Source organism: Vitis riparia, chromosome 16, assembly GCF_004353265.1.
Source record: "Vitis riparia cultivar Riparia Gloire de Montpellier isolate 1030 chromosome 16, EGFV_Vit.rip_1.0, whole genome shotgun sequence".
NCBI classification, from domain to species: domain Eukaryota; kingdom Viridiplantae; phylum Streptophyta; class Magnoliopsida; order Vitales; family Vitaceae; genus Vitis; species Vitis riparia.
This window is the reverse complement of record NC_048446.1, coordinates 23,029,359-23,056,436: the sequence shown is the minus strand read 5'-3', so window position 1 is coordinate 23,056,436 and position 27,078 is coordinate 23,029,359. Positions and strand designations below refer to the sequence as shown.

The 27,078-nt window shown below is 37.0% G+C and overlaps 7 protein-coding genes across 7 annotated transcripts; 4 read left to right on the top strand and 3 right to left on the bottom strand.

The window, feature by feature from the left end:
- Window positions 1-651: 651 nt before the first annotated feature.
- On the bottom strand, window positions 652-4,320 carry LOC117933053 (uncharacterized calcium-binding protein At1g02270). The gene is made up of 10 exons (XM_034854412.1): window positions 3,519-4,320; window positions 3,324-3,428; window positions 3,115-3,220; window positions 2,703-2,923; window positions 2,526-2,602; window positions 2,318-2,426; window positions 2,103-2,228; window positions 1,792-1,902; window positions 1,572-1,679; window positions 652-1,479 (listed from the first exon to the last, which is right to left on the bottom strand). Exons 1-10 carry the CDS (start codon window positions 3,669-3,671, stop codon window positions 1,240-1,242), a joined length of 1,356 nt encoding a protein of 451 aa, XP_034710303.1. The 5' UTR covers window positions 3,672-4,320; the 3' UTR covers window positions 652-1,239.
- A 6,479-nt stretch (window positions 4,321-10,799) lies between these two features.
- LOC117933438 (putative B3 domain-containing protein At3g24850) lies at window positions 10,800-11,672 on the top strand. The gene has a single exon (XM_034854793.1). It carries the CDS (start codon window positions 10,800-10,802, stop codon window positions 11,670-11,672), a length of 873 nt encoding a protein of 290 aa, XP_034710684.1.
- A 427-nt stretch (window positions 11,673-12,099) lies between these two features.
- On the top strand, window positions 12,100-14,920 carry LOC117932883 (60S ribosomal protein L9). The gene is made up of 3 exons (XM_034854191.1): window positions 12,100-12,554; window positions 14,363-14,485; window positions 14,593-14,920. Exons 1-3 carry the CDS (start codon window positions 12,183-12,185, stop codon window positions 14,677-14,679), a joined length of 582 nt encoding a protein of 193 aa, XP_034710082.1. The 5' UTR covers window positions 12,100-12,182; the 3' UTR covers window positions 14,680-14,920.
- A 526-nt stretch (window positions 14,921-15,446) lies between these two features.
- LOC117933745 (L-type lectin-domain containing receptor kinase VIII.2-like) lies at window positions 15,447-18,042 on the top strand. Its single transcript, XM_034855263.1, has one exon. The coding sequence runs from the start codon at window positions 15,871-15,873 to the stop codon at window positions 17,884-17,886; it is 2,016 nt and encodes a 671-aa protein (XP_034711154.1). The 5' UTR covers window positions 15,447-15,870; the 3' UTR covers window positions 17,887-18,042.
- A 1,141-nt stretch (window positions 18,043-19,183) lies between these two features.
- LOC117933746 lies at window positions 19,184-20,053 on the bottom strand. Its single transcript, XM_034855264.1, has one exon. The coding sequence runs from the start codon at window positions 19,828-19,830 to the stop codon at window positions 19,444-19,446; it is 387 nt and encodes a 128-aa protein (XP_034711155.1). The 5' UTR covers window positions 19,831-20,053; the 3' UTR covers window positions 19,184-19,443.
- Window positions 20,054-21,644: 1,591 nt separating this feature from the next.
- On the top strand, window positions 21,645-22,497 carry LOC117934141 (translation initiation factor IF-2-like). The gene is made up of 2 exons (XM_034855780.1): window positions 21,645-21,853; window positions 21,945-22,497. Exons 1-2 carry the CDS (start codon window positions 21,740-21,742, stop codon window positions 22,323-22,325), a joined length of 495 nt encoding a protein of 164 aa, XP_034711671.1. The 5' UTR covers window positions 21,645-21,739; the 3' UTR covers window positions 22,326-22,497.
- Window positions 22,498-23,815: 1,318 nt separating this feature from the next.
- On the bottom strand, window positions 23,816-26,048 carry LOC117932926 (UNC93-like protein 1). The gene is made up of 2 exons (XM_034854247.1): window positions 24,687-26,048; window positions 23,816-24,265 (listed from the first exon to the last, which is right to left on the bottom strand). The coding sequence occupies exons 1-2, from the start codon at window positions 25,838-25,840 to the stop codon at window positions 24,001-24,003; spliced, it is 1,419 nt and encodes a 472-aa protein (XP_034710138.1). The 5' UTR covers window positions 25,841-26,048; the 3' UTR covers window positions 23,816-24,000.
- Between the last annotated feature and the right edge of the window lie 1,030 nt (window positions 26,049-27,078).

The following is a 27,078-nucleotide window of genomic DNA, read 5'->3' as shown; positions in this document are numbered from 1 at the left end:
TCAACACAAACTTAAAGAAAATGTCTTGTGTCTGCCAAAAAAATCTATTTTAACCGTAAGTTTCAAAATAGAAGGACCATCTTGTGTTGCCCAAAGGGGTCAATTTAACTCAAAACTCTTAGAAGACCCATCACACATGGGATACATATTTCTAAATTTTGAGCTAAGTCTAATTACTTTAGAACCACTCCTTTGGTCAGGAAGCATGCTTGTATGAGTGTTGTATACAGAGTTGGATGGAATGTGTAAGAGGAATTAGGGGAGTTTGGTTGGGCTTCACTTCCATTCTTGCAATTGGGGACTGCAGTTAGTGAACTCATGATGATTCCTCTTGTGTGGCTCTACAGGCCTAGATGCAGGCTTGGACGGTGGGCAGCTCAGGCAAGTGGCTATTATCACTCAAACAAAGATTGACCCGTAGATTCTTTGAAGGAAAGGGTGGTTATGGCCCCACAGGCGGAGGGCTAGCATCTTGATCACCCCATGAACATGCTGCAAAAGTCCATGCCTTCCTCACACTTTGCTCTGTTCCTTTAGCACTGCCATGGCTTCTTTATGTGGTTTTAAAAGTAATAGGAAGATAATACTTTGTTTTGGAATTCAAGAAAGTAAAGGGTGGTCAGTATGACAACATCTTGGAAAAGGACATTATGGAAAAAGCTTCTTTCAGATTAAAAATTAAGATCTTTTGGGCATTCAAGCTATGTGCAAATCTGTATTCTGTACAATTTCTGTCGGGTAATGTTCTATCTGGTATATCTGATAGGAAGAGACTGAGCTGGGATCTATTACAAGATGCTTGTATGGTATACTCAAAATGACAAAATTCCTAAGACAAACTGGACTCTCTCTGTGCTACAAAACAATGTGAGTGTATGGGGCTGCATATTTCCCAAAACTACACAGATTTGCAGTCTCTCTTTCTTCTCCTTTTTGCCTGTTAAATACACCAAAAGACTAAAACAAAATCGGGTGATGTCAGAGTTGGCTGCCAACAGAGCTGTGTGATAAGGAATGGATTTAGAACTTTCCCCCCTCTTTTCCTCCTTGAGTGTAAGAGAATCTACATTCCCAAGCCCAGCAAGGGAGGAAGCAAGAGGCATTTCTCATGGCTCAATGAGAATCTTGACCATTATTGCTTTTGATCATCCATTGGCAGATGGTTTCTGTAGAGGGTTCCTGTATTCACTGTTCTTGCTATACAAATTTTACACCAAAGCTGTATCCACCTGGGGTTGGTCAGAATGTAATCTGAGCACAGGGCATCCTTACTGGTGAGAATACCACAGTGAGTCGAGCATGATCAGAAAGAGAATAGTTCTCAGGCCACATTCCTTTCTCCACTTCAGAGGGGAAGAGAACTGCATTCTTCACACTAAAACCAATGGCTTGCTCCTTGGGACCCTTCATAACTTCATCCCAGGCCTCGTTGATATTTTCATCTCTTTGCTGTGACCATGTTGGATTCCAAATTCGCTTCTGCAATGCCATTATCTCACAATGTAACCACCATAACATGAAATACCGCTGGAAAACCATGGAAAGACAGACTCTTGCTGGATATAAGTTACCTGAAATTCCTTATAATCAAGAACACCATTCCCATCTATGTCTGCTTGGACCCAGAGGTCATTTATCTCTTCATCGCTCAGTCCATGGCAATGGCCTGTTAAATTAAGCTGCAGATTGACAGAATATTATTAGGCCAGCCTACTTTCTCCCTGGAACAAATGTCTTAAATCCCTCACCAAAAAAAGAATGAAAGGCTTAAATTGATGAATATACCAGTACCTGTCGAAGTGCTTCACAGAAGTCTGAATAGGTAATGCAATCACCATGATTATCAGCCTTCAAAAAGGCAAAAGCATCATCTTCTGTCAGCGAAGCTCTTCGTAGAAGATACTGAAAAATAAAAAGTTCCACTGTTAGAGATATGAGTCTCCATATAGCCTTTCATATCTAGAAGCCAATTATTGAATTATTCTAAATTCATAATGACTGTTGGTCATCAAGGATTATAACCATGAGATCAATTCTCAAAGAATTAGCCCCTGTCCTGTAACTAGAAAAGGATGAAGGGTGGAAAAAAAGGAATTACACACCTTGAACATGCCAAATACTGCCTCACTCCAACTTGTCTTCAGTAGTTTTCTGTATCTATTTGGATTAAGAAGCCATATAAAATCTACACCACAGATGTTTCCTCGATGATTGCGGTGGCTAACCCACTGAGTGGAGAACATATGAAACATTAGAATCAAACATAAGCATCAGCACAAGAGATTGAGAATGTTACTGTGAATTCAATGGTATTGACCTTATGTTCATCTGCATCAGTGTATTGATGGGCAGTATCATATGATGACACAAAGCCTTGGGATCTAAGGAACTTGTAAACATGCCCACTCTTGCTGCCATTCCAGTCACTGCAAAAATATGGTGGAAAACATGAGAGTTGAAACCAATTGATCACAGTCCAAAAGCAGCAAGAAATCTATAGAACTGGAAGGTAACCATAAATTTACCCGCAGAGTATGATGGGCATGGGATTAAGCTTGTTTTCCTTCTGATAGGACTCCACATATTGCAGAATTTTGTAAACCTGTTACAAAAACGCAAGAATTTACAACCATGAGCTAATGCAAGAAGGCATCAAGCAAGAGCAGATATGATAACATGAACTGAATGGAAAATTGAATCACCTGTTGCAACCGAATTATACACAAAGTAGAATCATGAGGAAAGAGCAAGTGGGTGTTCACTATCAGAATTTCTTGGTGGGTGTTGCTACTTCTGCAATGTGGAAAAGGGGCAACTAATTCAACATGTAGCAGCTGAGCAACGCGATCCCCAAAGTCGTTGAAGAGCAACGCCCTATGGTTCAGAACTCTAAAATAGTCCTTATGAACAGAAGTCAGCAACCCTGTAATCCCCAAAAGAAGGATCTCACATCAGGAGAGAACACACCAACCCCAACCACTATTGCAATCAAGGTCTACTACAATGTATAATTCTTCCATAGTTCAGTACACCCACAAGGAAAATATGAACCTAAAGGTGGGGAGGGGAGAAAGCATTGGAATTGAAATCAATAGAGGAAATGGAAAAGCTTACCATCTCCTCTGTTGTTCGTCCGGGCAAGTTTGAAATTGATATAGCCGGCATCGCCTAGTCTCTTCTCATACAAATTTACAAGCTCTTCATTCCCAACCCAGAATTCCTATGCCAAAAAGCATGCCAAACATAGAAGAGAAATTCAACACAAACGCAACATAATGGACAATCTGGATTGATTGGCTTAAAGGGGTGAAAGCAATGCCAACCTGGAGACAAATAATGGAAGATCTTTCATCTATCAACCAATCCAATATTGCCCGGTTCCTGCTGAGCCAATATGTTCTGCAATCGCTTTCCCTGCAGTTGGTATCCTATGAACAATGATGAAATAAATTACATTAATTTGGGAAAGAAATGAATTGATTCAGAGATAATGCTGAATGGGGAATTGCAACAAGCACCTCATGGTTGAGACGCTTGTATATAGGAGCAAGGATGTTGAAGGTTGTGCAGGAAATACAAGGGTGGTGGTGGTGATCCCTTAAGGAGGAGGCTATGGCATAGTTCCCAATCCTTGATACCCTTCCTTTCTTCATTCTCTTCTCTCTCGCCATTGCAAACCCAGAAGCCAAAAACCCTAATGGAATGTATATATACTGTCACAAATTATCAACCAAACAAGGAAAAGGATGAAGACGATGACGATATGGATATGGGGTTGTCTGAAATTGGAAGGAGACTTTGGGGAAATGGAAAATACAGGGTAATAAACCGAAATACCGGTAAAGGGATACCACCACTTGACCCACCAGGCTTACCAGAAAGCTACCCTTTTTTTGTTTATCTCTCCTCTCATCTCGTTTATCATATTAGTATTTAGCGGATGATTCGCTTCCATTTTCCACCTCTCTTCCCCACAAAGGGACGGTCCTGCTTTCGTTATGTGGGTTTTGGTTTTTGGAATATTTTCTAATTATAAACAGCAGCAGAAAGTGAGGGTGGCTGCCAATGGCTTTGTAGGGAATGTGTCTCTAGATGTGGTGAATCTGTGATGGGACCTTTTCCTTGATCTTTTCTACCGAAAGTCACAGACAAGTGGGGAGAATCAGCATCATCATCAATGGGAGCCTTACAAATCGGCTTGGGATGAATATGCTTTTGGGAGTATGAACCATTGAATTCAGCCGAAAATGGGTCATTGTAAAAGGGATTATCAGCCCTGGGACCAAATCCATCTGAAATCTAGGGTATGAGAGTGAGATTTTTGGGATTTTTCATGTGGGTTTTGTGGGTGTGCCACTTTGCTTTCGGCTTCGATTTACGCCTCCACATTTTTTGCAAAAATGATTTTGGACGTAGAACTGCAACTTCAATTTCAAGAAAATATCACTAAATTATCAATAACAGTGTGTTTGACAATAAATAGGAAAATTAAAAAGCTTAAAAATGGTTCCAATTAAAATCTTGTTTGAAAACCGTTATTAAAAACAGTTTTGTAATTTTGAAAATATATTTGACAAATTTTCAATAAGAAACATTTTTCTTAAGAATTTGTTTTAAAAATTGATTTTGTTAATTAATTTTTTATTTGATGTTTTTAGTTATTTAGAACTCGTTTTAGTAGTAATTATAGGAAACACTTTTAATATTTATAATAATTAAAAAAATTTATCATTAAAATGTTTTGTAAAATCACTCACGAGCTCTTAATATGTAATAATTAAAAATATGGAAAATACTTTGAAAATTTTTACATTATATATAAATATATAGTATTTTCAAGGAGAACAAGTTCATGAAAATTGCTTTTTTATGTTAGAGTTTTCATGTAAAATTTAATTCTTGAAAAGAATCAAAACTCGTTTTTTAGGAATAGTTTTCAAAAAGCAGTTTTTTTAAGAAATATTACCGAACAAATCCTAAGTATTTGATGAACTTTTAAAGTTTGGACAATCAACTTAAGTGAATGTTAAAAAATTAATTACGATATGATTCTATCAAAAATCACTAAAAAATATTTTTAAAGGCGTTTGATAACCATTCTAAGAAATTTTTCTAACATTTTTAATATTTGAAATATACAAATTTTTAAATATTAAAAATATTTTTTAAAATTACTATTAAACAGACTCTAGATTAAAGTTATTATAATTGAAACCATTTTTAGATTGGCTCGGGTTGAAGCTACTTAGAAGCTTATAAAATAAGTATAACGGTGGGTGAGAGCCAAAAGAGTTAAATAATGGGAATTTGAATAGGTGGGTCGTCTCTTAATAAGAGACCAAAGAAGATAGAAAATGAATCAACGACCTACCATCCTTGTGTGGTTGTTGAAGACACGTCGAAATTTCTATTAATTATTTAATTATTTCCTTAAAAAAAAAAAAAAAAAAGCCCAAAATGAAGAGATTTCTATATTGGTATGCCAAATAATTTGACTACAATGACATGGTCTCTCTTGTTGATTCAGAGGTCGTATATTGGTTGGTGAAACTGAAATCCAATCCTTCTTCAATTAATTATGGGCTTATTATGGCAGCCTTGGAACGAGGGGCTGCCATGGTTTTGACTTCCAAGTCTAAGGGCATCTTTACCACCTTTTCTAAATTTGTTCTAGAAAACCAAACCACATACAAGAAATTTCGTATTTTTTAATAATAAATATTAAAATATAATATAATTTTTTTTTAAATAAATATCAAACATATTTTTTCTTCATTTTACAAACTAAATATAAACATAACAGAATATATCCCCTTACATATCGTAACACATCCAATAACATTAAAAATGGTATTCCAAAATATGCATTTTCCATTGAATGAAGAATATATTAATAAACTTATGATTTATAGGATATACATATCTTATGAATCATAAATTTATTTTTTATTATTTTTTTTAAATTTTTATTATTATTTATTTTGCAAAATAAAAAATTCTTATTAGAAAATCAAATTTTTATTTAAAAAATAAAACTAATATATATATATTATGATTTTTTTTTATGAACTTTAAATGTTTTAATCATAAATATTATTAATAAATAAATATTTACCAATTTTTAAATTATTGAAAAAATTCAAAAAATTGAGAAAAAATTCATTTTTTTAACAAATATTAAAATGTAATATAATTTTTATTTTCAACAAATATCAAAAAATAAAAAATATATTATATTTTTATTCATTTTGTGAACTAAATAAAAATATAACATCATATAATATATGTTATTAGATATGATACATTCGGATGTCATGTCTTTTGGATATTATATTTAAAAATATCATACCTCATTGAAAATGATATCTTACAGCTTCTTATACCATAGAGTGCAAGTTTCGTAGAATAATGATAGAGCTATTTGGTTGGATGGTCTTAAAAGTTGAAGCTGAATTTTACTTGGTGGAATGCTTTTAAGACTCTGGATAGAGCTCCTTCATGTAAAGCTTGAACACTGAGCAAGTGGCCACATGCAGCTTTAAATGAGTTTTAACTACCCCTCACATGGATTTTCCTTTGGCACGCCAACATCACAAGAAGAACAAGTAGCCTTGGCTCCATGCATGCAGTGAGTGGTTGATTTTTAATGGTTTCTTGTCTCCCCTATCATCCTTTCCTTCACGCAACCATGCACTTCAGGTCCAATGTCGACATTTTATAACATTAAACTCATTATATTTCACATCAAGGATAAATCTACTATCTTTGATATAATTTGTAATGATCCGTTCTATTTTATTCAATGATGCAACCAAGACAAAGTCGAGAAAGACTTTTCATCCCCGTTTTTTATTTGTAAATTTATTCTTTATCCTTATCTTATTCTCCATCTCAAGCTAGGTTGATAGGGCCAAAAAACCCCCCACACAAGTTTTCTTTAATATATAATAAGAGTAGGAGTAGCTGTCGACCCAACCTTTTTTTTTCTATTTAATTCCCGTATTTGAAAAAATAATTTACATTTATTGAAAACTATACATATAACCTCATTTTAGCATTTTTGTTTTTTATTAAAAAAAATTTTAAGAAATATAGCCCATTGCATTTGTTTAATCCTTTTAATCAAGTAACCTTACATATATGGTGTTTCCTCTAACCCACCGATGTGGGATATGATATCTCACTTTCACTTCCATCTTTTCACCTGTGCCCCACACACTGACCCACAAGACATGCCCAGCCCTCTTGTCCAACCCTCACCCAATTAATTGCCATACCCTCTTATTTAAAAACACCCAACACCCCACCCCTTGAAGCCATGGATGTTGCAGAGGAAGCTGGAGAAGTGAGGGGAGACTTGATGAAGAAGATGCAGAAGATCAAGAGGAATGAGCACAAGCACTGGAGCAGCAGAATAAGCTTTTCAGCTAGTTTGCCTGGTGATGTGTGTGGGGGTTTTGCCGACAGTGTGTGTGCAGTGAAATACTCCATGGATCCATTCTCAGATATGAGAGAATCAATAATGGAGATGATTAGGGAGGTGGGTGTTCATGACTGGAATGAAATGGAGGAGTTGGTGTATTGCTACATTGCTCTCAACTCATCTCAGGTTCATCAGTTCATTCAAGATGCTTTTCTTAGTTTATGTTCTTCTTCATAAATTCTTGGCCAAGTTGGAAAAATCAGTTGATATTTGTGTGTGCATCTTGTGTTTCTTGTATGTATTCTGCATTGAACAATATCTATTTCATTTTTCTTTTGTCTTCCTTTTTTTTTTTTTTTCCATCCAATTTCTTCAGATTTCATGGGATTTTAATCAAATTATTTTATTTATTTTTGGGTAAATATTCCAAGTTAGGAGACATGGGAGATAAGTGAAAAAATAAATAACTAAAATACAAATTAGAGGTATTTGATGAAATATAAAATTAATAATAGTAAGATATATTAAGTTTAAACCTTGGGTAAGGTGAATAAAATTAACTAGTTATTTAGGACCCATCTAGCCTGTTTTCTTAAACTTGTTTTGAAAAATAGTTTTTAAATTAAAGAATAAGAAACGGTCTCTAAAAATAAGCTTTAAAAAATATGGCAAAATGGGTCAATGTTTTTCCTTTGTTTTTAAAAATTGAGAAAAACAATGCAGGCTTATTCTCTAAAAATTATTCTATATTTCACTTTGTTTTTTAAAAATATTTCTAGAGAACAACAACCAATTAGGAATTTTTAAAAATAGTTTTCTATTTTTAAAAAATAGAAAACTATTTTTAAATCATAAGGCCAAACATACTTTTATTTTGCTTGTTTTTAGCTTAAAAAAAAAAGTTACCTTTTGGATATGATATTAGAAAGGAACCTTCATTTGTGAAACATAATATAATCAAAGTGGTTCCTTTATTTGCAAGTCTATGTTCTTGATTCATTGAATTACTTAAAAGGAGGGATGAGAAAGTCGTGCTCATAATTTTTAAGCTTAAATAAAATATCTTAAATTAATAACTTTTAAATCTATCTTAGATTGATTAAATTAAATTAATTATCATTTTTAGATTATGTGAATTGAATTCTATCGACATAGGTGGTGTTTGTTTTTTTGCTGAATAGAAAAAGCCAAATATCAGCCAAAAAACAAACACTACCTTAGTCTTATAAGAATTTATATTAGACTTATAGATGCAAAAACTATGGATCTTTCAACTACAATAAAAACCCACTAAATATGAAATAATTGTACATAGTTTTAATGTTTCTTCCCATAAGTCTTATATCGTCCATGTCCACACATACTCTCTAGTACTTCTCGAGTGGATCAACTCAAAAGGTGTTGAAATCTCTTATATCTTGTTTTCCTTATTTAAAAGTCATTTCAAGTTTCTCTAATTAAAATATCGATTTTTAAAGTTTTTAAATTAATGATAAAGTAAAAACAAAATATATATTTCTTCTTGTCTCCTTTTCAAAGGAGTCCAACTGGAATAAAATAAGATGTTTGATAAGTATGGAAAGTGAAAACTAATAAGAAAACTGAAATTCAACTTGATTTTATCATTGGTTTAAGTCATTTAATGTGTTCAACCCAATCACCCTAAGTGCATGTTTATTAACCTAAATGAGTAAATTTAATCAAATTTTGTCTCAAATTAAAAATAAATATATATATTAGGAGGATGTCTATTTCCGTGTTTTTAAGTTGTTCTTGCTCTTTTATATTTCTGTTGCCTTTTTCCTCTTAATAAAAATGGAATAAAGAAGATCACCCTAATGGGTTATTGGGTTCGGAATCTTCAACCTTCCTCTTTCTGTGATTTTTTTTCTATCGTTTTCTTGATCACCAAACGGTTCCAATGATATTGGCCAACTTTGACAGACCTTCACCTGAACATCGGTAGTTCATTTAAACCGTCAAAATGTGCATGATGAGATCTAATTCGTTAAATAATGGTACAAATAAATGGATTCAAGTGTAATGGTATAAACAAATAAAACCAAAATATAGATAATGAGACAAAAAATTACATACCAGATACTATTTGATTAGTGGTGTATTTTCTATAAATATTGAAAAAATACCTTTTGTATCAAGTGATTCTTTTTTGGTATCTCACCCTTTGATAACGCGACTAAACCCAATAATTTATGTTACAATCTTAATTTTTTGGAGTATAATACAAGTCTACGACAGACACCGTTTTTCAACTGCAAAAAGTTATTTTTTAATATTTTTAACTAGTTTGAGAAAAGGAATAAAAATGTTGAAGTCGAAAAGGAATAAAAATGTTGAAGTCCATTAATATCCCTAAATAATTTATTTCATATTTTCATATCCCTAAAATCCACGTATTTGAGCTTATAATTCCCCTCAATTAAATTTTACCTTTTTAAACTTTTATATTATTAAATAAATTACTTATATTCAATTTATCATTTAAAGATGAAAAATATATCAATATTACCATTTATTATTTTTGTTAATTCAACTTATAAATATTAAATTCTTAACTCTTCGTAATCACAATAATTTAACCTTTGTTAAATGAAGTTAAATCCACCTAAATTGTAAATTCCATTGAGAAATCAAACATAAAAAGAAAAAGGAAAAAAGAAAAAGAAAAAACACTAACACACTCATAAAATCATCAACAAAAGGAAGAAAAACAATGACTACATCTATATATTCACAAACAAGAAATGGATCCATGTTGTTTTTAGGCTTTCTTCTTTTGGGTTTTTCCAATAAAAATTTGATCAGTCCTATTTTTAGTAAGTTAGTTTATTATTATTATTATTATTATTATTATTATTATAGTTTAGTAGTTTAGTTTAACTCGAATGTACTTCCTTAAAGCACTTCTATGGAGGATTTTTTCAACTCTAAATTAAACCCCTATTTATTAATTAAAAATAATAATAAATTCATGCATAAACCTATTTAAAGATGATAATGCGAGGGTTTAGGACCATCTCAAAAAATAGGATAAGAGAATTTCTTATATCTATCCCGTCTCAAGTGATGATTCTTCTTTAGTTATATTTTAAAAAGTAATTAAAAATAATTTAAATATTTTTGAAAGTTTAATTTAACTCGAATGCAGCTCCTTAAAACACTTCCACGTAAGATTTTGATATCTAGGACAACTAGTAGAAGGGAAGGTTTCTAATTTCTAATTTGTGTTGGGAAAGGTTTCTAATTTCTGTCGAGAAAGGTTTCTAATTGCTTAGGTTAAATACAGAAGTCTAAGTGAAAGGGGAGAAAAAGCTTCACAAAAATAATTTGTTTGGTTCTCTGCTCTTGTGAAGATATGGAGGGGGAGCATCCAGAGCGCATGGAGTGCTTTAAATGCAAGAGAAAGCGCTCAATGAGAGAGAAAACTCTCAAGAGGCCTTTTCTGGAAGAAGAACCCAGAAAGAGGAAAAGATCAAGGAACGGAACGTTGGTGATTGAAGAAAGGAATGGAGAAGACCGAGTACCTGAGAAAATGAGCATAGAGGAAGAAGAAGAGCCTTGGAGACAGATGAAAACTTACATTGAAGATGAAGAAGACCAAGTATCTGAGACATACAAGGAAGACGAGAGGCCTGTGGAAGAGGAACCTGAGAAACCAAGCATAGAGGAAGAAGAAGATCCTTGGAGACCGATGAAAATTTTTGTGAATGGTATTATAGAACATTTACACGATGACTTGGAAAATCAGTGGAATCTCAGGATGGAGCAGAATATTGGAGTTGGCCTTGATCTTCCGAGGGTGGAGATGGATGAAGGTGAAGAACCTCCTCCAGAGCTTCCGGAAGATTTCAAAGTTCGCATAAGAGAGATGAATGGAACCCGTCCGATTCTGGTTCTAGAGAAGCAGTTATTTAAGACTGATATAAACGAAGGTGAAAACAGATTATCCATGCCCTTGAACCAAATCCGAAGGGAGTTCTTGAGTGAAGAGGAAAAGATGAGGGTGGTGGAAGGAATGCAAGTAAAGCTAATACAACCATCTCTGGAAGAAACTACAGTAACCTTCAAGAAATGGAAGATGAAGGAAAGTTGTCATCTCTACGTGTTTACGAGGGAATGGAAGTTGATAGTAAATAACAATTCACTTGGGAGAAGAACTCGAATTCAAGTATGGTCCTTTCGGGTTGGGTCCGAATTGTGGTTTGCTCTTGTTAGGGTTAACCCATGAAAACACAACAGCAGCCATGGAGAAGCTGAAGATGGGCAACATTGAAGACATTGAAGACCTGTTTTTCTTTTTCTTTTTCTTTTTTTTCTTTTTTTTTTTTATTTATTTTTTATTTAATTTTTTTTTTTTAGAGTTTTTGATACGAGTATTAGGGGATTTTTTATTATTCATGCAATTACCTTTAAGACTATGAGTTTGTTATGCATGTTTTTCATGTTGGTTTATCAATTAAATGCATGGATTGGGCTTGATTTTGGGGTTCTCTGCAAACCCGTCCCAACCCAACCTAGGTCCAGCCCTTAATCTTGGATCGTCTAAACAGGCCATACATTGGATTGGGCCTGTTCAGCGAGGCCCAATTGGTATCGTCCTCTTTCCGAGGGAGTGGGTTAGGGTTTGGGAAATTGAAAATAAAAGAGAAAAGGAGGGTTTAGCTTCGTCTCTTCTCCGCTCAATCTCCTCGCCTGGGCCGCCATTGTTGTGCGGTGTGGTTGCAGAGAGTGGAGAAAGATGAAGACCATATTGTCGTCTGAGACGATGGACATACCTGAAGGTGTGAAGATCAAAGTGAAGGCGAAGATCATTGAGGTGGAGGGCCCAAGAGGCAAGCTCAGCCGCAACTTCAAGCATCTGAACCTTGATTTCCAGCTCATCAAGGACGAGTCCGGCAATCGCAAGCTCAAGATCGACGCCTGGTTCGGCTCTCGCAAGACCACCGCCGCCATCCGTACCGCCCTCAGCCACGTCGAGAACCTAATCACCGGCGTTACCAAGGGGTATCGCTACAAGATGCGTTTTGTCTACGCTCATTTCCCCATCAACGCCTCCATCACCAACTCCAACAAGAGCATCGAGATCCGTAACTTTCTCGGTGAGAAGAAGGTACCTCCCCTTTCCCTGCCCTCACTCTTTTCCCTGATCCTACCAAATCTATCAACTGCAATGGTTTTTTTCTCTAATTCTAGGGTCTTCCATTGGTATTTGAAGCCTTATTTCTAATACTTTGCAACTAAATATGAATACCCCAAATGCACAAGCAACAATTCTTCAAATGAGGACAATTATGGGAGCATGTGAACTTGAAGTCTGTAGAATGACTATGATCCACTAATTCTATTCTTGTAGTTATCCATTATAGCTCAGATTTGTTCAATTTTCTGGTCTAATTGTTCTGCAACAATGAGATGAACTCAAATCACAATGTAGTTGTACTTATAGGTGATTCAAACAGAGGCCTAATTCAATTTTTCTTTTCCCAAAATTTTGTACCTACTTGAACTTCTACGTTGGGAATGAACTAGCTGTAATATCATTAGACATTTGAATCCCTGGCAGTGGCATTAGGGTGCGTTTGGTATGTGGGAGTAAGAATGGAAATAAGATGGGGAGGCAGGTCAATCATAATACCATGTAGAAGGGAGGAATCATAATCCTAAGAGTGGGATTTAATTTCCACTATTCCCATTCTAAAAAACAATCCAAACACAATATTGAATGAGAATGGGATTGATTTTCCATTCCCATTCTCTATTTCAGGTGGAGCTGTACTTCCCTGTTGGTCTTTTAGATCTGGGTTTGATCCATGTTGGTGTTTGAGTGTAGGATTCAAAAGATGATGTAGTGGTTTTCATAAGTTCGAATGTGCGAACAGTAAGCTGGCTAGGATTGATTATTCAGTAACCAATCAAACCCATATTAACCCAAGAATGTTTTTATTAATCAATCCATAATCCATCTTGCATAATTTAGTGATTGACCAAAAAATAACACAAATCATTTTGATCAAAGTCTAAGAAAATATAGGGTTTCTTGTGCATCCAAATGGAAAAAGAAAGAGAGATGGGTGCAGGCTAGAGTTCACAATGCTGTTAGGCAAGTCTCTAGTCATATGCCTGTCAATAACCTTCCTTTCGCTTTCAGGCCAATGTCCATGCTTCTGGAAATTGAGATCTGTATATGTTGAGCAAGTTCATTTATTGATATTGAATCAGTTGTAATTTTTAACAAATTTGGTCAAATGTTGGTATCATGTCATGGCTCAAAGTCACGGTATCGATCATTGATTCAGGAGGTCCAAAGGCACATCGGTCTCAGTATTGAATGATAAGCAAAATATTTACAATTAAATATACTAAAGAAAGTAGTAAAATAAAATTTTAAGTTTAATATTATTTAAATAATCATAAAAGTATATTTGATCAGTTTTAATATTAAAAATTCTTTTTTTTAAATAATTTCATGTTAAATTTAATTAGTTATAAAAATGACAACAGACTATGAGAGATATAGCATTTTCCTCCCTTGAGTTTGAGTCATCTTCAACTTTTTCCCGGGACCACCAGACCATCTCCGAGTCAAACTCACATATAGGCATTGTAACAGGTTTTGGCCGGGGTGGATACAACTCAGTTGAGTCATACTGGCATGTATAGCAATGGTCAAACATGTGCATACATTAGTTAATGGATAAGAAACATGAAGATTCAAACATTGTTGGAAAAATAAAATAAAACATGAAGATATTACTGACATGATTCATCCTTTTTCTTGTCATGATTTCTAATTGAATTGTTCATCAACATGGGAGAATGACTGGTGTTGAATGTGATTGTCACATTCTTGGCTCAAGCTTCCATCTGAGCTTGAATACCAGGCTTTTAACATATTATGCGCTTTGTGGGTTGGTTCAGGTCAGAAAAGTGGATATGCTGGACGGGGTTTCTGTTGTTCGGTCTGAGAAGGTAAAAGATGAACTGGTATTGGATGGAAATGATATTGAACTAGTGTCCCGATCAGCTGCCCTCATTAACCAGGTACCTCTCTCATCTCTCTCACACTCCCTGTCTATGTATATAGTGAAACGCCTGCTTTGCATTCCATGCCTCTGCTGATACTCCCTTGTACATATTTGTTGGGACAGAAATGCCATGTTAAGAAAAAAGACATCCGGAAATTCCTTGATGGTATCTACGTCAGCGAGAAGGGAACAATGGCTGAGGAGGAGTGATGTCTCAAGTATTTGCACCATGATTCTTAGGTTTTGGGATTATTTTCTTTCATGATGGGAACTTGGTAGTTCTTTTCTATTTATCCTCATGGTTGATTTTTTCTTTTTTATAAACTTGTCTGAAACTGGGTTTTACAATTTTGTGTCATTGATGTTGTTCTTCAAATGATTGACTGTACTGAAATCCCCGTGACCAATTTGATAGTGCCGATAGCGCCATTTGGCTGCAAAAAGGTTCCAATCTGTTGTTTTTTAGAGTATATAAAAAATAATTAATTAATATAATAATTTATATTATTTGATTTTTTGCAAATACGATTTGTTTAAATAAATAGAATTTATTATATTTAATTTAACTAATTATAATTTATATTAAATATAATGCCAATTGTTTTAATAAATTAAACAAAAATATTTTTATATCAAATTAAAAATACCAATTATTTATTTCATATATTATTTTTTTAAATAATCATATAAGTTTATTAATAGTTTACATATTTTTAATAAATATAAAATGAAAATAATATAATAAATTTATTTTTAAAAAGAATGTTTAATACTTCAAATCAAACAACTAATTATATATATAAATTTTAGTAAAAACCATTTACTTTTTAAAAAAATTAAATTAAATATTTTAAATAAAACAACATAATTTTATATTTATATTTAAAACAATTATCCATGTGTTGGTTGGAGATGCACTAAATTAAGCATTATTTTGGAAGCCCATGTGGTCAGATGCACTAAAGTAACCTTTCATAATCAGGCCTCCATTATTTTTGTCCTTCCTCAACATGCTGCAATAATGCAAGGCAAAATCATGACAAGAAGACTCAAATCAAGTCCCTTTCGGTTTCGGTTCACCATCAATAAAGAAGAGAGAGATGATAATCCGTGTGAAGAAAAATACCAGATGACCAAGGCAACGAGCGTAAAGGGGGAGAGGACATGTTCTTGATGATGCACTCCTTCAGTCCCAGGTCAGGTACCGTCGGTGTGTTTATCTTAAGCAAGTGGTATTTTGTTTGTTAGTTGAACGGGGACAAACTCAGAAGTAGTGGTTTGCATTTTGCCACGCCTTGCTTTAGAAGCTCCCTAACACCACTGGCCACCCCCCAATTAGATTAGCAGACATTTGGACAATCAGCTCTTCCTCTGCTCTTCTTCTATCATCCTGTAACTGTAATGGGTTCTTGCAACTGCCTCCTATGGCTGATGATGCTCTGTTCATCCTGTCTCCTATGCTTATTGGAATACCCGGTTCTGGTGAGCTCCCATAATGACAAGAGGCTCAATTCCGGACCTCTTGTTAACGTGTCTAAGCATCTCTCTTTTCCAGATTTCAGTTCAAGCAATCCCAGTGTGTACCAGGATGTCAAGCTTCTAGGCAGTGCGAAGTTCTCTGATGATAAGGCCTCACTCCAAATCCCAGATGCTTCGCAAGCTGTTGATCTTAGACACCAAGCAGGGCGAGCCATCTACTCCGCTCCCATCCGCCTCTTTGATCCTCCCACCCAAACCCCAGCTTCATTCCAGACCACCTTTTCTTTCCAGTTCAACAACAGTTATGGTAAAGGGACATCAAATTCTAGTAGTGGTCTGGGTAGCAGTGGCTTTGCCTTCATCATTGTCCCGGATGAGTTCACTGTGGGAAGACCGGGCCCGTGGCTGGCCATGCTCAACGATGCCTGTGACGATGACTACAAATCTGTTGCGATCGAGTTTGATACACACAAGAATCCAGAGTTTGGAGACCCCAACGACAACCATGTGGGCATTAATCTGGGTACCATTGTTTCCACCACAACCAGAATTGTCTCTCTCAAAGACAGTTCAATGCACCGGGCTTGGATTAGCTACGATGGCCTCCATAGATGGATGGACCTCCGGCTAGGATCAGACAACAGTGGTTATCCATCACAACCCATCTTCTCAGGGCCCCTGGATATCTCACCTTATCTGAAAGAGTATATGTTTGTGGGGTTCTCTGCTTCTACGGGTAACCACACCCAAATTCACAACATACTCTCCTGGAATTTCACATCAACCAGTCAAGCTTCTCTTCTAGTCCCTTCAACTGAAACGTGTGAGAGTAAGGTCATCGTTAACGGTGGTCAGAGTACCAATAGCTCTAAGACAAAGGCTCCAAGTAGTTTCCTGATCTTCCTAGCTGTGGTTGTTCTGGGTCTAGCTGTTCTGCTCAATCTCTACTACAACGGTAAACGCAGACACAAAGAACCATCCGCGGTATTGCTCTCTGAGAAAAAGCAGCGACCACAGCCACCTAACAAGCCTCGCCGCTTCACCATTTCTGAGATTTCCTCAGCGACTCGGTGTTTTAGTGACTCGCAAGAGCTGGGTAGTGACTCGAGAGGCACTTTCTATAAAGGAACGCTTCTGAATGGTTCCCACGTGGCTGTGAAGCGATTCTCAGCTCAGTTTTTGAGCTCACAGGGATTGGATAGACGGAGAATCATGAAGGAAATTGGAGCTGTGAGCCGGGTTCGTCACCCAAACTTGGTCCCAATCAGAGGATGGTGTAAAGATAACAGAGAAACTATGGTTGTGTATGACTATCTTCCCAATGGAAGCCTTGACAAGTGGCTATTCGGAGCTGGTGTTCTTCCTTGGACCAGGCGATTCAAGGTGGTAAAAGATGTTGCAGACGGGCTAAGTTTCATCCACTCTAAACAACTAGCTCACAAGAACATGAAGACAAGCAGCGTATTCCTTGACATTAGTTTTCGAGCCATGCTAGGTGATTTTGGATTGGTACTCTCTGCATCAGACTCCAAGAGATTTGAAGCAGCAGTGAGCCAGAAAGCTGATGTGTTTGATTTCGGGGTCTTTGCATTGGAAGTGGTTGCTGGGAGGAGGAGAATGGAGCCAGAGGCAGGTGATGAGCAGAAGGATTTGTTAGATTTTGCGTGGAGAATGCATGAAAAGGATGAGAGGGTGAGGGTGGTGGATAGGAGGATGGGCTCAGTGATCAACTTGGAACAAGCCATTCTAGTATTGGAGATTGGGTTGCTCTGTACATTAAATGAGACCAAGGGACGACCTTCTATGGAGGAAGTGGTGGGATTTTTGGCCATGGATAGACCAGTACCTCAGTTGCCGCCTTGTCGACCCATCTCCTTGTTCCCCTACAGCAGCACCACTGGTCTGTGCAGTGGAAATCCCTGCTCTCTTTTCAAGTGAAGTCCCATTTTATGTTTCAAGGGAGATTAATGTTGTAATTTGCACTGCAATCAGGGGCCTAATGATCTCTTGTAATGGTGGCCTCTTGCAAACCCATTCTCTGCATGTAAGATTTATAAGTCTTTTTTGGTCAATTGAGATTTGAGTTTACATCTAGTCTGCTCTAAACCAACAAGCACACAAACCCTTTGAAGATGCGAAGGAGTTAGGGTTAGGCACAGTTCTATCATCCTAATTAAAGTAAGGTAACCCCGAATGCAATGCTTACCACAAGCACACAAACCCTTTGAAGATGCGAAGGAGTTAGGGTTAGGCACAGTGCTACATCCTAATTAAAGTAAGGTAACCCCGAATGCAATGCTTACCACTTTTCCTAATGCCCAAGTCATCAATGATCAAAAGCAGATTCCTCCTCCAACAATTCTATTTTTTCATCCCAATCTGAAAACTCAAAATATCGAATTTCCAACTAGAAAGCCGATTCCTGTTTCTTTCCTTTATCATTTAGATTGCTCCCCACCAAGAGGATGGCTAACTCAGCCATGAAAACTAATCACACTATATATTTCACCAAGGAAAGAACCAAAGCTGGGTAAAATCAAAGGCAGAAAAACTTAATCAGACATAAAAAGGTTAATCAATCAGGCATTCTTAGGTTTTCTCAAAATATTGTATTTCCAACTAGAAAGCCCATTCCTATATCTTTCCTTTTCCCTTAGATTGCTCCCCCACCAAGAGGATGGCTTACTCCTCAAGCAATCCATTGGATATGGCATATCCTAAGCGAACTAACATCCAAAATTGGACCAAGTTACCTGAAAACTAAAGCTTCGTCAGGACAACACCTTAAAAATAAAGGAGGCAAGATTCTTCACAAAAATGATCTGAAACTCGTTGAACTTAATCAGCACAAGAGACTAAAACCAGAAAAGAAAAACATATGGAAGGCACTGTCTTATTGGTTGGAGAATTGGGGACATAGAAGCACAGACCACGGCAAATAAACATCAAATGAAGATTTGAATTTGCATAAAGTAGCATGGTCCATGGATGAAGGGCCTAAAATGCAGTAGTGAATCATTCAATCAATCTACAGAAAATTAGAAACCGCAATTGCAAACAATTAGGCAAATGAATAGGGCTGGTGTATAGGGAATTGAAAGCTTTCACAACCTATAGGCTATAAGCATTCAAAGTGAATCGAATTAGGAAAATAGTACGTTTAGGACGAGTATTCATTCATTAATTTCTCATTGCCAAAGACTAATATATGGAAACCTATATTTGCTTGAAAGTGGGAATCACAAAAGCTAAATCTACGACATTCTGTTCATAATAATGAATCTCGAGAAAATATTGTGGAATATTGGACATGTACAACAAAAGATTATAATTTCAAGGGTTTCAAGTTTCAACAAAAGAATAATCGTGTACATACAATCAATCATAATGAATGAATACAAAGAAATTAAAAACAAAACAAAAAAAAAAAACCGTAAATTGATCTCTTACATCCACACAAGAATGAACAAAGCCGAGGAACACGGAGAAGAAACCCTAGAACAGGCCGAACAAGACGGAGAATCCGAGCACCATAAGCCAGACAATATGAACCAATAGAAGAGCCTGGCCGGCGCTGCCATTACCAACCTCACAAATCCCAAAATGCGCGACGGCCGTGCCAGCGCAGCGGGCTTCGGTGCAGCCGCACCAGTAGGTGACCCCGTCGACGCCGCACACCGGATCCGGCCTAAAGCATTTCACAGGGCATGATGCCGCGACCTCCGATCCACCGCAGAGACCTCCATCAGATTCGCCGTTAACGGCGTCGCTGGGCAGTCGGATGACGGACGATGTGACGGTCGGAGGAAAGCAGATGGCGAACACGATAAGAATGACGACGAACGATGACAATAATCTAGATCTGTTGAATTCCATCATCATCGTGGTGATGATGATGGTGTTTGATGGTTCTGAGAGACCGCCTTTTCCCTTTGGTTTCACCTCTTCCAACGCAGAAAATACAAAGAAATTCCTGGAAGCTTCTGGTAGTTCTATTATATGTACAGATGCCGTTGATCTTGTGTGAGTTAATCCCAGCCGTCCAATCTCACCTTTTCCCCCCTTCGTTTACAAAATATAGAAAACGTTACCATGCGGCGAAACCAAGAATATTGCCAATCATTCTTGACTTCATCGTCGGACGCGGAGCCTTCTAGACTACTGTTTTTTATATTTGTTTTTAAAAATTATTTTTATGTTTTCTTTTTATTTTTAAAACTAATTTTTTCTTATTTTCTAAAAGTCATTCTTTATTTTAATTTATTTTAAAAAATTATTTCCAATAATAATTAAATAATATTAGAAATTTTTAAAAATATTTTTTTATTTTTAAAAATAAAAAACTATTTTAAAATCACACTACCAAACCGAGTCATAATTTCTATAAAACAAGTTCACTCAATAATGTTTGAGATGGTGTTAATATATGCAAATCAATCAAATAGGCATTTTGAAAACTCTAAAATACTTGTAGAAATTTATAAGATTATAAATATAAAAATAATATGTGGAAAATGAATAATTTTAAGACAATAGAATAGCAAAATATATAATTATTGAAATGGAGTTAATGTCGGAAGAATAAGATTTCCATGGTGGGTTTGTTTTTTGTTGAATAAAAAAATTAAAATATTTGACTTTTTATGTTTAGTTAAAAGTAGCATATTAATATCAATTAATATAACTAAATTAAATTCATTCGATAACAACTTCACTTTAATTATTTTAGTCCATTTTGATGTGTTATTTTATCCAAATAGAAAAAGTCAAATATTTTACCTTTTTATATGAGTTAACAAATAAATAGTTCCCTCATTTCGCTTTTAAATATATCTTCTCGAACATTTAACGTGTTGTAATTATATTGAGTAACAAAATTAGAAATATTAATACATTGCATTTTATTTTTCTTTTAATTTAATGACTTCATAATAAAATAAAAAATGAAATATTTTTTTTATTTTTAGTACATACTCATATGAAAAAAAAACCATCAAATAGAACTTAAATTTATAAAATACAAATTTCAAACTGTTATTTAAAAATAATTAATACTTCGTACACTTTATAATCAAAAGTACCACCTACAACCAGGTACTACTTCTTAACAATATAGGTACTACTTTAAAATTATAAGTGTATGAATTTTGAATTATTTTTAAAAGATTCATATTTTATAACTACTTTTAACTCATTTTTACCTTTCTATGATAAACCTTTTTCTATGCATTAAAAAACACTTTTAATTCTCGTAAAATCATTAGTAGATTTTTAAAAGTGCGTTTAATAGTATTCCTTTTTTAAAAACATTTTTAGGAGAATCACCCAAATGTTTCGTTGATAAATATTACAAGTTTTTATTCAACTTTTTTTTTTTTTTTTTTAAAAAACACGTTTTAGACAAGAAAAGTTTCTCAATGTTTCCATATAAATTAACAAAAAAAAAAAAAGGTTTCTCCTTCCCAAGCATCTAATTTCCTAAAGAGATGTTTTGAAATAGTAGAAAACGTTTCTAATCTTATAAAAAATTCAGCAAAGACGGGCTATAACTGTCATAACGGTTATACCAATATCACCATGAAAGGCGGTGGGAGAAGGCTATTTGTGCCCATGACTCATCTGGCAGCCTAAAAAACCTGTGTTTCTCCTTCATCCTAGGCACCCCAACATCTCTATATCATCCTCCATCCCCCTCTTCCCTTCCCCACACTCCAGCCTCAAAGCTACTCTTGCCATCCAGTTCTGCAGAGACCCCAAGACTCGCCCCCTTCGCCCAAACCACTTCTTCATCATGGGAGGCTGTGCGAGCAAACCCAAGGACATGGACGCCCCTCCCCAGTCTCTCCCAAGCGAGGCCCCAAGCAGCCCTGACAAGGCTAATGGCGAGCCAACCCATGTTGTACAAGTACATATTTCTCTATTTTTCACCACGCATTTCTTAGGTTCCAGGGGATTTCAGCTTACTGTCTGATGTTTGACTTGATATGATATTGCAGGAGGAGAAGAACAATGGAGGTGAGATTCGGGAGGAAGAGCCTTTGGTGGATCTTTCAGAGCCAAAACCAAACCAGGAGGCACCCACCATTGAAACAAAGGCTGTGGAGGCAGAAGTGCTTGTTTCCGAACTGGTGGATGATGCCACTGTCGACAAGCCAGTGGAAGAGAAGAAGGTTGAAACTGCTGAACCAGAGCACAAAGAGGAGAATGCCAAAGCTGAGGCTGGGGCTGGTGAAGTCGCGACAGAGGCTGTAAAGAAGGAGCAGAAGGTTGAAGAAGAGCCAGTAGGAAAAACAAAGGGTGGTGAAATAAAGCAAGTAGATGTTGCTCGTCCTCCAAGCTCAGAAGATAAAAATAATGCACCCATTGCCACCATGTGAAGACAGTTTGAGTTGATCTTGTTGTATCTGAAAAGAAAAACAAAAATGAGGAAAAGAGTTGGCTTGTGATCTTGAGGATTGATTATTTTATGCCTTTGTACCATTGAAACTGATCATCATATTACAAAACCTGCATCAGTTGAGCAATCAATCTTATTCATACAACCTGAAATTGACCTGAATCAAATTTGTAGCCACTTTTATACCATTAGTTCAAAAGCTCAGGATGATGTTTTTAAGCAGTTCTCAAACCAGAGGCTGATGGATCAGCTGCAAAGTAGGGTTCAGGGCCTTCCATGATGACATTGTAGGAGGACCAATTCAATTAAGTTGATACCAAGGGGCCTCCTGGACATAGTATTTCAGAAGTTAGAATCAATATACAGGAAGTTAAAAAGGATAATGCCAAAGAAATAGTTGCTCAAATTTGTAAAATATTAGAGTTTGTCTACAATCTACAAGCCTTTCTCACAATACATATAGAGGATTAGTATGCAACAAAACCATTTTCTGCATCTACTTAGATTGAAATGAATCATGGAAGCATTGGGAATGGCTGTTGTTAACTATCATTCCTCATAGTTGGGTCATTCAAATCATAGTTGGGTCATTATTTGTCAACCGTATGATAACATTCAAGGTGAAGCTAGACGTGCAAGACCCAAGAGAGAACATAATGTGTGGCCTTGGACAAGCAGAAACAGAGGATTTGAAGGAAACATGAAAAGCTCATCTTCCCCAATCACCTAAACTGAGACCCAAAACAGGGGAAACTTGCAAGTTAGCTGGGGAGTAGAGGCATACTGTTTCCATCTCAATTGCAGTGGTAAAGGCACCCTTCTCGGATGAACATAATGGAACCGAGTCCTGAGCTAAAAACAAGAGGCATTACAATATGGCAGTACAGGTGGAACTCCACTCCTGTGCTATTACCAAAATAATAAGCTAAAAGTAGCCAACCAAAGAGGTTTAATCATCTCCTTTTGGAATGCTGACAGGTAGAGTTGATCCAGCTTTACTTAATATGATTAGGAAGAATGATAATGGATAGACCCTGCTAATCGGTGTCCTTCCTAGGTGGCTCTTAAAACTTTGCAGTGCCCTTGGCTGTATGTACATGCCTGTAAATCTTATAATCAAGGTCTAAAAGAATGTCCCCGACTTTCCAGGCAATGGATTCAAGAATGTTGGAAATGAGCTTCAAAGGCAAGCAATGCCTTCTGTCATGGGTAGAGGATGAAGATCTCTTACAATTCAATTCTACAACCAGGGCTGTTCTTATTGAACTAGTCAGATGGGACAATAAAGAGAAGAATCCCACCATCGTGTTAAAAACCCTTGCATAAATTCGTTGTCGGCAGGTATGGAATCAGTTTAATAAGTCTAATTTGCAATTTTTAGTTGGATTATGCTGAATTGGCATCACAGGTAATAGACATGGCAAAAACATAATTAGGCAAATGGGTAGGAGGTGTCAGGAAACCAAGATAAGAAGATCCTACACAGAACATAAAACTTTATAACATTTGATCAAATTCATGACACCTTTTCGTAGAAGTATCATTTACACTGAAATTAAAAACTCTTAACATCCAAAGATTATATGCCACCGAGTAAAACAAAGAACACCAACGAAAGAGGGAGAAAAGGCAGTGCAATGATCCCAAAAGATGGTTTAGGCTGGCTTGCTGAGTTCCCCCCCAGTTATTTCTTCTGCAGTGGAAGCTTTTGCAGATGCGAACGCATCATCATCCTCCTTGGTTTCAACTTTCTTTTCATCCTTTACAGCCAACATGACAAGAATTGCCAACAATGGGTAACTTACTGAGGTGAGCACCCAATTCACAATCAGCTGGGACAGCCTTTTGACATTATGTGCATCAATTTGCCAAGCAACTGCTCCCCCTGCACTCTGAACCCCTTTGTAGAACCCAGTGTATCTGCAATAAAGACACAGTAAGTATCAGTACCACACACCAAGAACAGAGCACAGTAACATGAAATCCTTGAAAAACTGTAATGACCCGATCTGGCTGCTCCCTCACAACTTTAAAACGAGTCTATAATAATAATATAAACCCATAAATATATGGTGATACGAACTTTTTCCCCGATTCATCTAGGATATCACAACCACCCCATGCTTATGAGGACATCACCCCCAATGCTCATGTCGACACAACATCCTTGTTATGTCCTACAGGACTGGAAGGCCAAATCGATAGACAACAACGCAAGGGATTGCGGGGCTAAATAGAGACAACCTCGGCACACTGAGATCCGAGTATCTCTGATACAATATTTGCGTCTACTGTCTTTCCACTATCCTATGTGGTATATGACAAAAACAGTAAACCATACCTGCTAAGGGTCTCTGAATCGTCAGCCAGGGCTCCAATCACCCAGTAAACCAAGCTCTGGAACATGGCATCCAGCAATCCATAGCTAAAATACAACACAAATGGACCTGCATATTCAGACCCAGAGTCCTTGAAGTCCAGTTTGTGGGTCAGAGTCCGGTCATAGTGGAGATGGTTGGCAAGGCCACCAGCCCAAATTGCAGTTGCAAGCAGACCAACAACCCCAATCCCCACAAAACCCCTCTTCTTCCTGCTCTGGAAACTGAAATCCAGGATATACCCAATCCCCACAGAGCCCACCATCTGGGCTCCCCAGTAGAACACATTGTTGAAGCCTCTGGTCCTCAGATTGAAGAGAAAAGCGTTCACATGATTGAACTGGTAGGTGTAGAAGAAGTTGCTGGCCCATGCCGCCGGGACCATCAGCAGCATCTTCCAATTCCGGAACAGCTTCAGAATCTCGACGGCCTCCGTCGACACATCGGAGTACTTGATGTTGGTACAGTGGCTGCCGTCGTCCCGAACCACGCGGCTCGGGTGCAGGATCGCCAGCGTGAGGACGGTGCCGGCAAACATGAAGCACATGAACCCAATGTAAGTACCGTCGTTCACGGACGCAGCCTCGCTCCGGTTGTAGTTCAGAATGAAGGGGATGAGCCCGCCGACGACGCCTCCCATATTGAAGATGCTCCAGAACAGCGATATGTATGAACCCTTCCTCCCCGGCGGGGGGTACGACGTCATGATAGCTCCCTGCCCCGCCCAGAGCAGTCCTGCTCCGATTCCGAGGATGGCGCCGGCGACAATGGCGAAGGCCTGGTGCTGGTAGTGGTTGTAGTAAAGGAAAGAACCGGCGTAGAGGATGTAGGTTGAGCAACCGGCGAAGAGGGTGAAGCGGGGGCCGAGGATGTTGTAGATGCCACCACCCAAGACGCCGAAGATGGCGAAGGTGGTGTAGAGGGCGGTGTTGGCGTTATTGGCGGCGGTGGCGTCCACCTGCCCACCTCCCCCCATCCCAGAGAGGGCGTTGAACATGCCTGGACAGCAGAAGCATACCAAGCCAATCAAACAGACCTGAACCAGTGGGGAATTGTATCTGAATATGGATTTGTTGGGCAACCCCACCACTGATTCTTCATCTTCCCCAAACCCCATTTCTCTTCTTCCCCACTAGATCAGAATCAGATTCAAACCCAGAGAAGAGATCCAGGAATGGGATTGGAATCACCCTCGGTCTTGGTGACCATGGTTTGTCCCTCACTCTTCTTATAAGTCCCAATCCTCGAATTCTTCGATTTCTATATTCACCAATTCCCCATATGATTTTCTTACCTTAATATTCATGATTTTTATTTAAAGAAACAAAAATTAAATTCTGAAAACAAAACTCCTACTTTGTTTTTTTGGTTTTTCTTTGACCTTTTTTTTGTTTTCTTTGTTTTTTTGTTTCCATTATTGCTTCTCACCCCAATTTTCAATCTTTCCTTCTTCCCAAAAGATCAGATCATTGACTCTGGGATCCCTTATCGTACGATACATTGTCATTTTTTCTCGGCTGCACTTGGAGATTCCCTTTCCACACTTCAATTCCAATAAATCAAATTTTATAAAAAACTGTTTTTTAAAAACAATTTTAGAAAACACTTTTTTATTTTCGATTCCATTTCTTTGTACTTTGATTGCCTAAATCTTACCATAAACTAAAATAATTCAAATATTTGATTCGGAATAATTGAGATCATGAAAATTGGAATTTAAGTAGTTTATCCAAGCATGGAAACAATGGATGAGGGGCCAGTATGATATGGGTCGCTATGTATTTTCCAACTGTCGTCTAGAATGGCATGCGGCCAGAAAAAGTCTTCCATGGAAAGCAATAGATTGTGACTAACGAAACAAAAATACAGGGTATAGTTTTCTTTAAGTGGCTATTGGTTATTGGTTTGTTGGGTATTGGAATCAAACCTAGAATTTGATATTCTGTCTTTTGCTTTTTGGCAGTACTAGTCTGAGAACTTGCCGGCCGGCGACAAGCACCTCTCTCTCCCTCTTTCACGGGTAGCCGGCATTATTTTAAGGTACTATTGTAGCTATGATGATTTCAGCTAATTAAAATTTAGGCATTGTCCCACACATGTCAACTGCAGGCGGGAGCTCCAAGAACCCAAGAAGACAACCTATGCAAGTGCGAGGTTGGTTGTGACAAGGAGGTGGAAACAAGAGATTAGAGAAATACAAGAGGAAGGAGAAAGGCAAGGCATTGATCAAAGACAAACTCTTATCCTTGGACTAGTAAGTATATGAAATAACCAACTTTGTTTTGGAGAAGTCAATGTTGGTTGTGGAATGAAAGTTGTTTCCTTCTCATACACATTGATTTTCGCATGTATAGT